The sequence below is a fragment of the Ixodes scapularis genome, unplaced genomic scaffold (genome assembly GCF_016920785.2).
Source record: "Ixodes scapularis isolate PalLabHiFi unplaced genomic scaffold, ASM1692078v2 PGA_scaffold5__190_contigs__length_132052651, whole genome shotgun sequence".
In the NCBI taxonomy this organism is placed as follows: domain Eukaryota; kingdom Metazoa; phylum Arthropoda; class Arachnida; order Ixodida; family Ixodidae; genus Ixodes; species Ixodes scapularis.
Window position 1 is genome coordinate 31,263,649 of NW_024609880.1, and position 17,678 is coordinate 31,281,326.

The window sequence follows — 17,678 nt, forward strand, 5'->3', positions numbered from 1 at the left end:
CGAAACATGTGAGGTTTGCCCCGGCTAGAGGGTCTTGTTATAACTGGCCCTTCTTTATTCCCACGACGTTCGGTGAGTACGCTGAGCGAGTGCACCTGACCGTCAAGGGTTCAAGTCTCGCGCCACGACGATGAGATCATCCGGACGACTGCGCGTCTTGTTACAGTGCTAGTGCTACGCTACTGAAAAGAAAATTGTTTTGGAATGACAGAAGATGGAAACGAGGTATACTTCGCCGATGATGCCGGGTCCAACAAAAGGAACTCCCAAGGGTGACTCGCAATTTTCGCCGGCGACTACGGTATCCTGGCGCGCCTGACAAGTAAATCGTTTTCAACAAAAAGGAGGTCTCCTTAGCGTGGGAGGTCGGAAGGACGCGTAGTTGAATTACGTGAACAAGCATTGTCGCTCATACAGTTGCAGCTGGAAGCGTGAACGTGCTCCCATGAACGGATTCTCCGTGTCTACGTTTTTGCGCGGGGGAGCCGGGCTTTGCAAGGGAGTAAGTGCTGTCGACAAGGCGACCATGGGAGCAGGTGCCCAGCTGCGAGGTCACTCTAGTGGCGCCTTCCGTGGAAACCCCAAACCGCTTGACAGCATGAAAACAACAATAACCCTGGGAGTGTCCTCGTGTTTCACGGTTGCAGTTGGAGGCGCGGCGCCTGCGTGCATTACCGGATTAGGTCAATACCCGACCAAGGCTTGTTTCTGCCTGCGTTCGTGCGCGCCGGTATTATGTTTTGGCTGCTCGTCGCCACCTTGACCCAAGGACGCCAGTGATGCAGTTTCTACGGGAACGGAATGGGATGGGGCTTCTTGTTGGGGGAATGCCCCTTCATCTGCCGGCGTCTTATTTGTTTCTGCGCTCAAACTTTTGTGATGAGCAAATTTAGCATTAGATTTCGGAAGTAGTTAGTAGTTTGAGTAGAAGTTACCTGAAAAATGTAGTTAAATTAAACTACTAATTACCCAAATAAAATTGTAATTGAAAGTTACCAAGTTACTCCAAAAAGTAGTTAAACTACAGTAGTTTGAGTAGAGTAGTTGAACTACGTCCAAGTATGACATTGATGCGGACACCCCAACCTTTCGTTGAAAAAGACACTAAAAAGGTGCTTTAAACCGAATCAAACGATTAGCGAATTGCCCCTGGTGGATGTCGCTAAAGCCTCGTTTGCAATGTCCGTCTAGAAACATTGGCAGGTTTAGTGACGATGCCTGTCTCGCCTAGAACTATATATCCTCACTGCAGAGCCGTATATGCCTCACTGGCGCCTCATGCATGCGTAGAAGCATGTGCAGCATGCGCCTGAACGTAGCTTTGCCAACCTTGTAATCGCAATCACTTGCCCGCCCGAGCAGAGAAATGGCGGCTGCCAGATACCCTGCTTGCTATCGTCTCATCGACGCCAGCCTTGCCTCAGCTTTGCTCGTCCCGAGACGAACTACGTCACGATTGCGCCGGATGTCACGCGGGCTCTCCGCTGACTGCTCTCTGAGCTCTTGCCAGATCGGGCCTTTTATAACGAAAAATACAGCTATCAGGCTCAAAATACAAACCCCATGACTGTCATTTACGGTTTTTGTGGATCATATTCAGCATATTTCTAAACGCGACGGGTATATTTCAAATTGCGTCGAAGTATTCAAATCGGCTTGGTAACTATCGCGCTACAATTTACCACAGAGGTGCCCGAAGGTGGCAGAAGCATCGCATGAAAATTTCGAAGAACGAAAATACCCGAATAATAAGTTAAAAAAAGAAGGTAACCGTTTTTTTTTACCTACGGTGTTCGTCTGCTATCCACGCACCCTCTGACTGACGCAACAGCAACACGCACGACGCCAAAGGCAGGCGCCATGCATGTTGCTCAAATTACTCGACGAACCATCGGTTTTATTATTTTTGTGTCAGTTAGTGTGTTTTATTGGGTGCGTGCAGTTTTTTACTAAAAAAACAAAAAAAAAAACATTGTCAGCTTTTAACGCGACCGAACAATAGGCTTGCGCCGTAAGGTTTTTTTGGCGCCGAGGCCCCTTCCGCCATCTGATGGTTGTTGCGCCAGTAAAAGGGTACAAAGACAGCACTCAATTATCGTTATTTAATAATTTTTTTTAATGTTTTTACTCAGGTATGTTTGCCCTTCAAAAGTTTCGTGCGATGCTTCCACCAGCTTCGGGCACCTCTGAATCGTGGCGCGATACGCTTCTATATCTTTTTGTCTCGTGAATTCAGTTATCGCACATTTGCAGACTTAAACGTAAACCGTATTTATTTTCAAAACCAAAGCTCGAGGTACACCTAAGCACTTATTATGAGTTGTGAATGCGAAAGCATGCAAGCCGCTCGACTGCTCCCTTTTTCGTCTGCTACGTAGTTTTCGTCGCCGGTCAGCGCGTGTGCTTCACTGGTGACCTTGGACGCTCTGCGCTGATGCGCTGATCGACACGCAGCGCCATGAGTGAGCGGTCATGGAAACTGACGAGCGCAGCGGCCAATGGGAGCCCCTCGACGCGCGCCAGCCAATGGAACCGAAGCCGAAATCCATCAGCGTTACTTCGCTCCTTTGGGATCGGGAAAACTAGGTGCCGTTTTCGCGCTTCAAACTGATGACGTCAGCTCGCTCAATGGGACAGTTTCACATTAATACGTGCAACGATTGCCGCCGGGATTCTGGCGATCTTCTCTGCCGCCTGTTATCTGTCGAGAGCGTCGTGACGTCATTGACGGCATCCCTGAGCCAGCTTAGTGCCGAGCAAAGGTCACCTGAGCCCGCTGATGACGTCACTTTTGCTATTTTTTTTTTCCCGCTCTCGCGCTTTCCTACCTTCGGTGCGCCGCAACAGACGGGTCTACGTCGAAAGTTTAATTGGCTATTACGACACTCCTGCTAATAAGATCTAAATAAAGCTTAAGACATAGCTTTTAAGGTGTCTACATTACGAATTTTGCTGTTTGCTAGAATTCAAGGACCTTTCGTGGGGAGGCTGACACTCACAGGCAGTTCCTGGTTCCCACGTCCCTGTGCACGAAGCCCCTCTTGTGCAGGTACTGGAGTCCTTCGGCCACCTGGATAGCCATGTCCACCAGGTCCTGCGTGACGAGCACCTGGCAGGCAGCGCAGAAATACATCAAAATGTGAGTTTTTGAATGAATCGCAAGATATCTTGTGTGGATACAAGGGTTCAACTTCTTACGCTGTAAAGCGAGCCGGAAAAGTGGGCGCCTGCACAATGACTGCGTTTACGCAGATGCGACTGTAGCGCATTGAATCGATATTTGACTATTGTGATTGGTAGTAGATGGATATAGAAGACGAAGAAGTAGGGAGGCAGGGTGCGTGTGATTGGTCCCTCTGCGCTACGATCGCATCCATGTAAACGCTGTCCTAGAAATCTCGAACTTTCAAATCTGCATTGAGGTGGCCACTTTTACCTTATGAAATCTCAAAACTTTCCTCCTGCGAAGAATGCGAACAGACTTGCCCAAGTCAACGTCGGGCGTGTTCGCAGACGACCAAGTTAGCGATGAATGCAACTTGTGGCGCCATTTCCCGATAGACGCAGCGGACAGACAACGTACAGTGCGTCGTCTGTTCGCGACGCCTATCGGGAGATGCCGCCACCACTAGGTACAACCAAATCCTAGTGAAGTATTTGGTATAACCAGTCCGTAACCAGTTTGTTGTCTTCCTTGAACTAAAAATTTCAAATTTTTCCACAGCGTAGTCTAATGAGTTACATTATGATTAATTATCACCACCTGGCCTGCAGACCCAATGTTTTTTTTCCTCAAACTGTGCTAATTTAATTGAACTAGTAAGTTTTTAATTATTCAGAATCTATTATTATTATTATTATTATTATTATTATTATTATTATTATTATTATTATTATTATTATTGGTATTATTGCAATCCCTGGTGTATGCTGTCGCTAACAATTTATTCCCGGAAAGCTTTTTTTTCCCCTTTTACCTTTTACTTTTTGAAGTCTTCGCTGAAACATCTGGTATACGATCATGAAACTAAATTTCTGTTGCTTTTGTAATGTATTAACTTCGGCTGTTCATTTAAAGTCAAATTTGGGGTTTTACGCGCCAAACCCACCGGAAGAGCATCTGGCGCGACCGAGCGGAGGACTGGGGATTATTTTCGACCACCCGGGGGTCTTCTGCGCAATACGCCTCCGTTAGATATCGGGCACCTTCGGCCAGGATTCGAACCCGCCAACCTTAGCGGTTTATTTGGAGTTATTCGCCATTACGCGGAAATTCCAGGTTGGATCTGGTGATGTCCAGATTGGGATCGCGCGCGGTCCACACCTGGTCAGCGTTCCTGAGGAAGCGCTTGAGGCTTCCCCCGCTCATGTAGGGGTAGAGCAGCAGCGGGGGCCCGGGCTCGTCGCAGGCGGCACCGACGACGGCCAGCACGTTGGCGTGGTTCATGCCGGCCAGGGCCATGCCCTCGCGGACCAGCAGCGACGTCTGCGCCGCCGACGCCTCGCCTGCGAGTCGGATGGATTTCTGTCCTTGTCCCGTACCCAAGAAAGATTGATCGAAATTTCGGATGTCTTCATTCGCAGAAGACTGTCGTGATTGCTACCGGTTCACAAGGCTACTAGTGAGAGGGATGGCGTACAAGGGATATAAAAGCCCGTTCACACTCTTGCGACCTCTTAGAACTGGGTGCCTTGAAACCGGGAGCAGTGTAAACTTGCCGGTCGGGCATATTTTCTATTTCTCTCGCGCATTATCCTTTCTTTCTTGGCTCGAAAAACTTTTGTCAACGTTATAAACGAGCCTTTCTTATGGGTATTACGCACATTTGATCTCGGAAATCCCGCGAAACCTTCGCTCAATTGTGACATGCAGTTCCAGGGTCACCACATAGATGGCGCCAGAGTGCCAGTGTGTTCCCTCGCCCTAAGAAATTTTAAGAGGTTTAAACAGGTCTCGTCTCTCTTGGTCGTACTCGGTTGCAAGAGTGTGAATGATGTGCGCTGTCTCGAAGGTCCGCTTCACGCACCCACCAAGAGATGTTACATTGCTGATATACTGCTCATACATCATACACAAGACAGTCTTCAGACACTGTCTGAGGCCTTCCTTGTACGATGGCACTGTAACATTTGTCACCTCGTCGTCTGACTCTTTCTCTCTATCTCTCTCTCCCCCCCCCCCCCCCCCCCCCCCTTTTTTTCTTCCTCGCATTAATATGTAAAGCCCTACCTTCCCGAGCAGTTTTCGAGCATTTTACTCACGGGTGACAGTCTTGACGATGACGTTCTGCTCGGTGCCCACTTCAGCCCAATCTTCGATGAGGAGGCCATGGTGCACCTGACCGAACGTACCTGCAGTACGGAACCATTCAACGTCCTATCATTATATCTAGTGTAGGTTCATGTTGTTCGTTTTACGATGGCCCCTTTCAATTCAAGCGGCAGTTGAGCAAACAGATTGACTCGCCCCATATAAGTGCATGATGATAAGGATGAACTCTTCATGGCTGCCATGGCAAGGTACTACCTATTTCAAAAGCGAACCTAATCCAGGAGCAGCTATGAAATCTTTTTTTTTTTCTTCTTTTCTTGTGGTGAGCGGAGATTTTCTCACGCTCGATTTTACAAGTGGAAAATCATGCATCCACTACTGATTGTGCAGATAAGACCAGCAGCAAACTCTCGGTTTTTGAAGCTACTTTTAAAGCCCGACCTGCCACTGCCTTTTACGGCTTTGACCCTGCGCTCGTACACTGCGCAGTGTTCCAAGACAAAGTCTCTGACACTGCAGAACACATGGCGGTTGATTAAGGTCGGGTAGGAATACACACGAAAAGAAACTAAGAGGAAGAAACGAGAGCTTGCGGTGACGTCACAGCGCCAAGCTCTGATTGGAAGGATAGCGCGTAGACGCATAAACTAGCTGCCTTCCTCGAAGTCCACTACCTCGAGACAGTGGGCAAAGAGAAAGTCATCCAGCCTTCGCCTCTACCCGCCAATCCTTCCAAGCAGAGCTCGGCGCTCTGACGTACGTCGCCGCACGCTCTCATCTCCTCCTCACCCGCAGTTTCCCTCCGTATGCGGAGAGCAAGTCGTCTGCTACTTGCGCAGGAGTTACGGTGATGTGAGAACGACGCCGAGCTCTGGTTGGTTTTGATTGAAAGGGTAGTGGGCAGACCTCAATGCTACATGCCTTGAGGTCGACCTACTATTTTTTTTTTTTCAATATGTCAACAAGGGCTCGGCGTTCTGACATTACCGCAACCCACGTGCGAGAAGTAGACGAACTTGCGCTCCGAATAGCCAGTATAGCTCACTCACCTTGGTGTAGCGTCTCAAGCAGCGTCACCTTGTGCCTCTCCACGGCGATCTCGGCGAGACGCTCGGCGAGGGCCGGCGCCGCCGGACACGGGGACGAGCATCGGGACACGGCACCTGCGCGTCGACAACTCCCGTTCAAGCGAACACACCGGAAAAGCCCATGGGATAAGAGTACGGACGTGTCCGTGTTTTGCGGAGTTTATCTTTCTTCGAATGGGGGGTGTCTTTTCTGGTGTTTTGTTTTTCGCGGATGCGGTGTCTTCGGTGTCAATTTCCCCAACCTAGTTAAAGGGTGTGGGTAATTTTGGGGATTTCTCGATATTTACCAAAAACACGGAACCTACATGCGAGGTTCATTGAGCGATATCTGAAACTTTGTGTTGGACGTTTGTTTAGATAGCGGGAACTAGCCCAGTCCCAACGGGGATCCGGTGTCTGCCATAGATGAGAAATTTACCCGGTGCAGTATGCTATTGCTGGCCTTTTTGAAGTGCATCACGCAGTGGTGTCGCACGACCGCTCGCCTCCCCGAGTTTCAAACACATAATTTTGATTTGTTGGCGAATAAACGTCGGTGTCTGGCACCCTGGTGAGGGTATAGGCTGTATCAGAAAGTGAGTACCAACGAGTCGAAATGCTTGTTGTCATCGGTTTAGGGCAACGTGGCAGACGGCAGAGAAGTCGACCAAAACGCGTCTCTTTACGCATAAGAAAGGAGGCGCGGCAAAAGTGAGGGGGAATCGCGACGGTACTCTCTTTAGTGTAACAGCATCTCGGTCGCGAGTTCCTCGTTTATTGTAGCTCCATATGGTAGTTGATAAAGCAACGCATCCTTCGAGGCCTTCTCTCACTTCTTTCACGAAGTCCGAGCCCTCGTTCGGTAAGAAACAGTGGATTTCTGACAGCCGCGGTAAAGGCAAGACAGCCCTTGCTACGACTACACTCTGGTTCATATCTTACGATATATGCCGCGACGGACAAATCCTGCGAACATCCTCATCCTCCACCATGGAGCGTCACTACAGTCGTATGGCGCCCGATCCCGCAGCACTCGTGTTCAATCTGCGTCTAATGGCTGACCAACTACACGCTGTATAAATATCTGCACAACCCCAATCATTATTCTGCGTCTTCGCTTGATTTCACTATGATGACGTCAGAATTCTAAAGCGCAGGCTTGCCCCCGTCCGGAGCAGTCTTCCTATCAGAGGCCAGCACCGTGACGTCACTGTAACCCTCGCCACAAGGAGCAGAGGAACTATGTACGTTTAATAACACCGACTCACCGACCGTGGACCCGGCCCGACTGCAGGCACCCAGGCGGAGGGGAGGCGTGGGGGACTCTGGCAAAGCCGCCGTGTTCCACGGGGGCACCGGGCTGTCCTCCAGGGGCCCGTCGGGCCAGGCCTGCTGCCACGAGGCTGCGTCCTCGGGCCCGGGTGTGCTGCGAGAAAACGCATACAACGCAAACATCAAGCGTAAAAAATAAATAAAAAAATAGACGTTTGTGTTTTAAAAAAAATGTAGCTTGTGCAGCACTTGCACGACTGCTAACCTGGGGCCTTTACCGTGCATCGAATACACGAACGCACGCCGGCACGATGCTGATCCAGATCAAAACGGACAGGGGCCCGGCTTTCCCCCCTGATCGGGTTCTACAGCGCGAGCTTTCGCCCGTGCACGTGATCCGAAGCTGCCGTGTGCTGAGACACTCGGTTGACTCGATCACCAACGGATGCATAGTTTTCGATAAAAATAGTCTCGCGTTCTTCGTTGCACACGAGAGTGTTTAGGATTTAACGGCCTTTCTTTTCTCTTGCTCTTACATTTTAACTCGACTTCTTCAATGATGAGATGCCGTCATGTCCGTGCCATGGCGTGGCGGACATAAGGGCACCCTACACCATGCACCGTATGCTTTGACTCCTTGAGCCAAGCATTACCGTGCACGTTCGAAGGAGCAACCGTTCATTTTACTGCTCAGCTCATTCATGCAGACCCAAACCCTAATGTCCGCTGAGAGAACCTGACTAGGCTACGTTGTAATGGAATGTACTACGCCAACTGCAACAATTGACCCATAGCTTATATTGCACTATAAGCACGCAAAAGGCCAATCAGGCGAAGTAGTAGCCCCCGTAAGAGGTTAGAAAAGCTTTATCATAGTGATGATGGCTCCAAGTAAATAAATAATATGGTTATATTGCCAGACCTTTTTAGATGAAGAAGAATCTGTAGTTGGGCAAGTTGGGCATCTTAGATTCACGTTTCCTAATAGGTTGGGTAGCTCAAATGATGGAGTAAAAAACAGGCATCGCAGGGTGGCTTACAACCATGGCTACACTTTGTCAACAACTTTATTTCGAGTAATACACTTTTTTTAATCGCAAAATTGGGTGCCGTTGGATGGAGTAACCTGTATTTTCGAAGGGCATAAAAAGAGTACGGAGAAGGGTGCTGCTGCGAAAAAGCGTCTAAAGGGGTGTCCAAACAGGACACTGCAAAAATCGTCGGGCGACGCGACTCCTGCAAAAGCGTGAAAATTGAAGCGGACGCTTGAATCTTGACGATTTTTGCAGGAGTCGTGTCGCCCGACGATTTGTGTGGTCAAGCAAACATCACGACTTTTCTCCTCGCCTCCTCCATTTTTTTTGGAGGAGGCGAAGGAGCAACCGTTCATTTTACTGCTCAGCTCATTCATGCAGACCCAAACCCTAATGTCCGCTGAGAGAACCTGACTAGGCTACGTTGTAATGGAATGTACTACGCCAACTGCAACAATTGACCCATAGCTTATATTGCACTATAAGCACGCAAAAGGCCAATCAGGCGAAGTAGTAGCCCCCGTAAGAGGTTAGAAAAGCTTTATCATAATGATGATGGCTCCAAGTAAATAAATAATATGGTTATATTGCCAGACCTTTTTAGATGAAGAAGAATCTGTAGTTGGGCAAGTTGGGCATCTTAGATTCACGTTTCCTAATAGGTTGGGTAGCTCAAATGATGGAGTAAAAAACAGGCATCGCAGGGTGGCTTACAACCATGGCTACACTTTGTCAACAACTTTATTTCGAGTAATACACTTTTTTTAATCGCAAAATTGGGTGCCGTTGAATGGAGTAACCTGTATTTTCGAAGGGCATAAAAAGAGTACGGAGAAGGGTGCTGCTGCGAAAAAGCGTCTAAAGGGGTGTCCAAACAGGACACTGCAAAAATCGTCGGGCTACGCGACTCCTGCAAAAGCGTGAAAATTGAAGCGGACGCTTGAATCTTGACGATTTTTGCAGGTGTCGTGTCGCCCGACGATTTGTGTGGTCAAGCAAACATCACGACTTTTCTCCTCGCCTCCTCCATTTTTTTTGGAGGAGGCGAAGGAGCAACCGTTCATTTTACTGCTCAGCTCATTCATGCAGACCCAAACCCTAATGTCCGCTGAGAGAACCTGACTAGGCTACGTTGTAATGGAATGTACTACGCCAACTGCAACAATTGACCCATAGCTTATATTGCACTATAACAGGGGTGGCCAGGCTGACCCGGCCTAAGAGCCGCAAGCAGAACCACGAAACTTCTAAGAGCCGCGGCGGGGGGGGGGGGGGGGGGGGGGGGGGGGGGGGGGGGAGCCAACTTTTGTCGAGACTCTGGACAAAAGTTGGCACGACTTTGGTACAGCAAACCTTTGCCCTTCCATGCAAGCGTTCCAGACGCTCCTTCACTAACCGCTGCCTAGTTATCCCCCCCCCCCCCCCCCCCCCCCCGAAAGCATAAAAAAGCAGCCTGCGGGTCACAACTGTAAGCCGGTAAAAATAACAGTGAGTGCAGAGCATGTAACCGATCCTTTATAAACTTGAATATAACGTCTGTGACTAGTGGAAGCTATGTATGAGTTCAACCCGGGCTTCCGCGACCTTCAAGAAGAAACGATATGGAGGGAACATCCGTTATCCATTATCTGAAGAGGACAAGTATCACCGGCGAGCGACAAAGGCCTTGTGACAGAACATTTCCTCGACCCCAAGCCAAAGTGCATACAGGGTTTGAGAGTCCCTGTCCTTGGTGCCTTTCCCCCTAGGGTCCTGCAAACTCCCTTGAACATTGAAAGAAGCATGATCTGTGGAATTATACGAGTGAAGAACGGTTCGACTGCACGTATGGGGGTACAAGGCTGCCAAACCGCAAGCTGTTCTTTATTCTGAAGTCCTTTCCTTCATTCTTGGGGAAACGCGGAAAGGGTCAAAGGGGGGGGGGGGGGGGGGGGTCACCTTCCGAGGGATCCGCGAGCCGCACTTGGACCAGCAAAGAGCCGCACGCGGCTCGCGAGCCGCGGTTTGGCCACCCCTGCACTATAAGCACGCAAAAGGCCAATCAGGCGAAGTAGTAGCCCCCGTAAGAGGTTAGAAAAGCTTTATCATAATGATGATGGCTCCAAGTAAATAAATAATATGGTTATATTGCCAGACCTTTTTAGATGAAGAAGAATCTGTAGTTGGGCAAGTTGGGCATCTTAGATTCACGTTTCCTAATAGGTTGGGTAGCTCAAATGATGGAGTAAAAAACAGGCATCGCAGGGTGGCTTACAACCAGGGCTACACTTTGTCAACAACTTTATTTCGAGTAATACACTTTTTTTAATCGCAAAATTGGGTGCCGTTGGATGGAGTAACCTGTATTTTCGAAGGGCATAAAAAGAGTACGGAGAAGGGTGCTGCTGCGAAAAAGCGTCTAAAGGGGTGTCCAAACAGGACACTGCAAAAATCGTCGGGCGACGCGACTCCTGCAAAAGCGTGAAAATTGAAGCGGACGCTTGAATCTTGACGATTTTTGCAGGAGTCGTGTCGCCCGACAATTTGTGTGGTCAAGCAAACATCACGACTTTTCTCCTCGCCTCCTCCATTTTTCTTTGACGTCTGTGCTCGTCAGATTTGACGTCACACGCCACCTGCGTCTGGCTGACCTAGGTTAACCGGGGTGACGTCATGGCGAGGAGAGAATTTTTCCCCGACTCGCCCCGCTCGCCCTGTGGAGGCTGTGACGACGCTAGCTGTCGGCGCGCTCGTTTCTATTTAAATTTTTTTTTGCGTGTTTTTCGTAGGAAGTGTAAATTTTTATATGTGCCTTTATTGAGGTATGGCCTATAGCTACAGTCGAAACTTCAACCAACATTTTAAGCATGGTTGACAGGGCAGGCACGCATGAATCACAGCTGGTATATGAAAATAAAGAAATATGGCCACAATTGCAGGAGCATCACTATAGATCACTATAGACCATCAGCAGCACAATAAATGCTGCTGATGGTCTGAATGAATTGGCAGGTTATGTGTACTATTTTTTTTGTGTATCTGTTTTAAAACAAGATCGCCGAAGCAGAAAAGCTGCGTGCTGCTCGAGCAACATGCTAAATACAATCTGGGCTATGGGGAGAGAATCAGAAGTAAGACAGCCCAAGTGCAGGGGCAAAGTAGGAGAACAAGGAACATTTATTATATTCATTGCTCGCATTTGACCTTTGCTGGATTCGGATTGTATTTCAATGGACTACACGGGTGGTATCTGTGGACTTTTATATCAACCCTCAACTAATGTATAACAAACGTAAGCGAAGGCGTATAGCTCGTTATTAGTTCCTTATGCCCTAAAATTGATAATTTACTTAAATCATATTGTCCTGAAGCTAAAATACCAGAAGCTTTTCTCACGCAGACTGTCGCCCTTCACAGGTTCCACATTTTCTGCTACTAGTGCTGCATCTACCACTGGACAAACGTTCGAATGCTTGCTTCTACTCCTGTCTTCCTTGTCAAAGAGTCCAGCTGTAGGGAATTTGGAGGCTGGGGAAGCTTTTGGGGACCTACAGCAGTGCCTTTTTTAATTGGAAATGACAATTCACACTAAACGGTGTATTTTCCGAATACCCAAGTCTGGAATAAAGAATGTCAGCAAAAAAGTATAAACATTGCAAATTACGGCACTATTGCTGTGCATATTTTGGGCAGTTTAGTATATATCATACAGGCAACTGGGGGGAATTCGGCCGTTTTTGCTGCTACCATACAAACTAATTTCCAGTAATTGTCCATCTTCTAAGAAATATGCCTGCAAACGTGTATAAACTTTATGATTAATTCACGAAGAAACTACATTTATGTAGAACAACCCTGTTCCACGAGCACTTCAAATCAGACACAGGGCTTTTAAATTTAAAACATCTGCGAACCGGTGCATGCAGAGTGGCAGCACAGAGTCGGGGTCGCGAGCTAATTTGCCGACCACCCAAAAACTTCAAACGCCTTGAAAGCGGGATGTAATATCGTCCTAAATCCTGAACATGCAAGGAACAGAATTCCAGCGTCTGAAACACTTGCGCCACCGCTTCACCGACCCCTCGCAAAATTTCCTTGAGTCGTGTGGATGGACGGGGAGGTTCATCGGCGGAATTGCCTCCGCCGATTGCGTTCGGGATTTGAAACCCAACTTTACAAGTAAAAGGGACAAGCAAACTGATAAAATGTACGGAAACAGGTTAATATCGGCCTAACTCAACGTCTTGTACACCGGGTAAACGAAGTCTAGCTCCTCGAAGAGCTTGCGGCACACAACGCCAAACCAGGAAACCGGCGCTGGGAAGCGAGCCAATGCGAGATCGCGGAGCGGAGTCCCCCCCCTGACGTCACGGTACACCTCACCCAATCAGGGCGCGGCGACAGCAGCGACGCTTGTGTTCGCTCTCGGGGCTGATAAACACTGAGAACTTAAAAGTGTATATTTTATTTTATTAAACTCCTATCCTACCAAGTTTGTTCGTCTATATGAGGTACGTTGGGAACATAAGAGCGGCGGGAATCCGATCCAATCTACAGAACTGCTAGAATGCGACAAGACCTTGGACACGAGGCGCGCTTGTCTGGCTTGCCCCCTCACCCTCGAGTCTTACCTTTCCCGTTTTCGGGACTTGGAAAGCGGCGGAGGCCTTGAGTGATTGACCGACAGCCAACAGAGCGTGTGAGTGGCACCCCGGACCCACGTGATAAGCAGATCTTGCGCAGAGGACACGGGCGAGATTTGACGGGGGAAACTTTCCCCTCGGCAAAGAAAAACGGCCGGAAGCGGAGCGCCGCACGATTTGTCAGAATCGTGTCGCCCGACGATTTTTGTAGTGTCCTGTTTGGACACCCTGGAGGGGAACTCCGCCGACATTTTGAGCTACCTAATCCAATGGCATAACCTGAATGCGGATGGCTTCCTGAATCCGAAATGCTATGTCGTTCTCCCAGATTCACTCTAGTTAATTAAAAAAGTGATATTTTGTTTGCTGCCGAAACCGAAACATCGTTCTCCCTAGTTTTTCCCCAGTTTTCCCCGCCGCCCAAGCGTGACGTCACTTGTGTGCAGCGAGGCGCGCGGCCGGCAATCGGGTACGCTCGCGCCCGCCTTTCTCGCGTCTAACAGCAAAAGAACCTGGCCGTTCGTGCTGTTTGAAGCTGATAGTTATCTATATTTGCACAAAGTATGGCCTTGGCCTACGTGCCTAACTATAAGAAAGTAAAAAAATAAATAAAAAATAGAAGAAAAACGGAAGCAATTGGAATTTTCATAAAACCGTTTTTGCAACTCGCTTACGCTCAAGCCGCGGCTCGCTAGTTTCGTAATATCGCCAGTAAACCCGTTCTCCTTTTATTAGAAGATGGCTGGCGAAGAAAGGTCGAAGAGTCACGCAATACATTTTTTGACGAATTGCCAAAGCACCGCGGAAAATGCTCGGAATATGGGTACAGATGCCCCACACGCTCGTATGACCTGAAGGAACCTGCCATTTGTTTTAGATCTAGCTCCTTTCGAAAAGTTGCTGTTGCAGGCGTCAGCACGTGTAACTACTCATGTGGCATGAATATGCTCCTTGGTGCTTAAGTAATTTAGCGAAAGATCTGTAGACCATTTCTGAAAAGCGCTTCTGGTCGATGCCATTTTCAGCGTTCGTGCGTGTGGCGCGTACTTTGCTCGCCTTCCAAAGCGACGAACATGTTCGTGCTGAGCTGGGACCTAAGGCATGTAGACTGAGATTCTCGTAAACAATAAAATGTATAGAACGGAATGAACTACATTTGTGTAGATTAGATGACAGGTTACTGGTCATGAAGATCGTGTTAAAATGACGATTAAAAACTTCACAACCACCAAGCCAAACATCAAGGTGCAATGGAATTCATTCATTCATTCATATTTGTTTATTTTCTGTGTTCATGAACAGCTTGACGCCTTGGTAATGATGCGCAACAAAATGTTCACAGGTTAGTTACAACAGGCTTGAAAGCTACGAAATTTGGGTTAAAAACATCAATATCTGCTCCCTTGAGGGCATTGTAGAAGTGTTGAATACAGGTCATGGGACTGGTTTGGAATGCGTATAAAATACACAAATACACTGTTCATCTCAAAATAAAGAATATTTGCTTGAAGATACAATAGTGCGTGAGGTTACATAAAACATCATAAATCTTTTAATCAAAAATAAGTTAACAAAAGTTGCTAAAAAATATGTACCCGTATGTTTTCTCTTTATTTTTTGAGTAGAATGCAACGCGTTCAAGCACCCATCCACGAGAGAGCTTGGGAAAAGGGTAATTCTATATAAGATTTTTCTAAAATTAAGTTGGTTTAGCACAGTTTTCATCAGCTGTAACTCTGAAATGCCTCCCCTCAACAACATTAATATTTTCATGGTTAAAAAAAAAAATTCAGCCCTATATAAAATTTCCCCGAAATAGAATAAATTGAAGACGTTTTCACCGCTTTTTCTGCAAAGAATATTGCACGCCAACCATTTAAAGGGCAACTCCACTCCATTTTTACCATTTTTGGGTTATGATCTGTTTAGTCGAAGCCGGCGACCCTGAATCACGAGATATAATTTGTTTTTCGGTAGTGTGCATAGTTTTGTAGATATCGCGAATGCAAGAATCGGTCCGGCGGCACGGCGAAACCGAAACTACCGGTTGAAGCAGCTTGGCAACACTGATACTAGTGGCGCGTCGTCGGCATGACCTAGTACTGGTCCGGCGCTTCTGAGCCGACGCGCCGACAAGGTCGGCTCAGTCGTACGTGGAGTTTCAAAACAGAAGGTTAGATGCACATTTTCTTTCTTTACCGCTTCACTTTGGTAATATGCACCAAATGTAGTAATTTTTAGCGTGTATTTATAAATTTGCCGGCCGAAAAGCGAATCCGACTGCTATAAATATGACGCGGTCGGTGCCGGCGCAGCGTGACTGTATTTGTTTCTTGCGCGCAGACCGAGAAAACAAAATAACGGGAGATAGACGGACAGATCTATCCACAAGTGGTCTAAGTTGCTAAGCTAAGGTGCCTTTATGTGCACGCTAGTTAGATCAGCCGCGACCTGCTGCGTCCGGCCGATCGTGCTGGAGCAGCCGGCGGACGGTACGCGAACAGCGACGGCACCGCATCGTTCTTCAAAGACGCCTGTTTCGTGGTGAAACCCGCAACAGTCAGCAGCCGCAGATCCCGTGTGTAGGTGTCTGACGTAAAGTTTTGGGAGCAGAGCTTCGCGTTGGAGCTCGGAGTCAACGGTCTTCCGAAGTCTATCCGGCGAACGGCACCGACCCACACCTTGTGCCTCTTCCGGTCTCTTGGGAACTGGTGGAACCGCAGCTCCGGGTTGCGCACCGGGTTGTTGGTGCAACCCACAGCACTACAAGTCCTGCTCGACATTGCCCAACGCGAGACCGGCGAATCTCTCCGGCTCCACGACGCGCGCGTGAGCGAGCAGCACCGCTTTGCTCTCTTACGCGCTGTCGCGGAAGCAATGCTGGAATTAAAGGAACTGCCTGGACGCTAATAAAAATAGGAGAACACAGGATAATGTAGTAAACACCTCGTGCCGTCAGCAGAATCGCAGAATGCCACGGGAAACGAAGCGTTCGCGGCGTCCGTACGAGAGCGTAGGACTAGACCTACGTCATTGCCCAGTGTTGCTTCACTAGCTCACCCGGTGCCAGCGTTGCTCACCCGCTTTCGGGCCGCTAACCGAGCCGGGAGAGCATTTTTAATATTGGTTTTAATCGGTAACGCGGCGTCGGTTTGACGTGATATTTTGGGTATGACCGTATTTTGACCTCCTAAAGCGATATCAGGCATTTCGATAGGGTCGACTTTTTGAGTGGAGTTGCCCTTTAACAAACCAGGCAAGGCTCTATCGTATTTTAATGGAGCTCAACACCTGCTCCATAAACCTCTCTAATAGCAGACAGGAATAGCAATATGTCGAAAATCATGTCTAAATCCAGACTTGAACTTTGTTTAGACGTTTCACTTCTCGTCTTCAACATATCGGCCGCGTGAGTGGAACTCCGAGAGTAGCCCGAGCTAGATTCGACGTCCGAAACAAATATAGTGTTTATAAAAAAAAAAAAAAAAAATTAAATATAAAAAAAAAATTACTGAACCAATTGTGAATAACAAATGTGACTGTGCAAAATGTCGACTATAGTGCTAGATCGTGTACTATATTTCTCGATATTATTAGCGCCCTCCTTTAGACGGGTGTCGTAATAGTCACAGCCGGCTTGAGTTTGCGCTTGCCCCTCTTGAAGCTGCTCCAGCTGCTGAAGGAAACTCGACTCGCAGCACGCGGCTATAAAGTATTCCGAGCAAAAGTGAAAATGTTTCTCCTGACACTAGTTTTCTCGGCACACAGCTCGCGCAAAAGCACCTTGACGCGGCTGGCCTACATTGCTGCCGGGGAACGCTTTTTTTTAGAGCGCAGCTCTTAGGCGCCCGTTTCCGGCTTGAGCGGCGTCGGCGTCGCCGTCGCCATCGGCGTAACCGCGCGGTGCATTATGGGTAAATTTTCCCGAAGGAACCCGAGGTAATCCAGAGGTCCTCCCGAAGGAACCCGAGGTCCTTCGGGAGGACCTCGGGTTTCTTCGGGAGGACCTCGGAAGGATTTCGGGTTCTTTCGGGAGGACCTCGGAAGGACCTCGGATTCCTTTTTCTCCCACGAAAACAAGGGTAAAAAAAAGAAGCTTTTTCCCGGCACTGTTTTTACAATCTACTGCGGAGAACATATTGCTACCCATTGCAAAGGAACTTTCACCCTTGAAGCTGCGGAAAAATTACCTCGATCGCTGGCGTCCGGAAAGCCACTTCGCGGGCCGCGGCTGCCCGAGTTGCTCGTCTGCCTGCACATTCGTGACGTACGCGGGTAGGGAAAAGTAGGGATTTTTATTGTTGCCAGTGGAGAGTCGCCTCCTGGAACCCTCGCGGCCGGCGTAACTTGAAAATTCAATAACTTCACGGAAAATTTTTCTTTTCTTAAAATAATTTGGTTATCATTTGAG

General features: G+C 48.3%; 2 protein-coding genes across 2 annotated transcripts in view; both read right to left on the bottom strand.

The window, feature by feature from the left end:
- The window catches only part of LOC120846079 (tyrosine-protein kinase RYK), a 44,412-nt gene extending 36,653 nt beyond the window's left edge, over positions 1-7,759 (bottom strand). The window contains exons 1-5 of the mRNA XM_040217741.2: positions 7,608-7,759; positions 6,322-6,435; positions 5,263-5,352; positions 4,325-4,506; positions 3,000-3,109 (exon numbers count right to left, since the gene is read on the bottom strand). Of these exons, the coding sequence (XP_040073675.2) occupies positions 3,000-3,109; positions 4,325-4,462 (248 nt within the window). The 5' untranslated portion in view covers positions 4,463-4,506; positions 5,263-5,352; positions 6,322-6,435; positions 7,608-7,759. The remainder of the gene's footprint in view (positions 1-2,999; positions 3,110-4,324; positions 4,507-5,262; positions 5,353-6,321; positions 6,436-7,607) is intronic.
- The window catches only part of LOC120846078 (tyrosine-protein kinase Dnt), a 33,973-nt gene continuing 21,549 nt past the window's right edge, over positions 5,255-17,678 (bottom strand). The window contains exons 4-6 of the mRNA XM_042294181.1: positions 7,608-7,765; positions 6,322-6,435; positions 5,255-5,352 (exon numbers count right to left, since the gene is read on the bottom strand). Of these exons, the coding sequence (XP_042150115.1) occupies positions 5,255-5,352; positions 6,322-6,435; positions 7,608-7,765 (370 nt within the window). The remainder of the gene's footprint in view (positions 5,353-6,321; positions 6,436-7,607; positions 7,766-17,678) is intronic.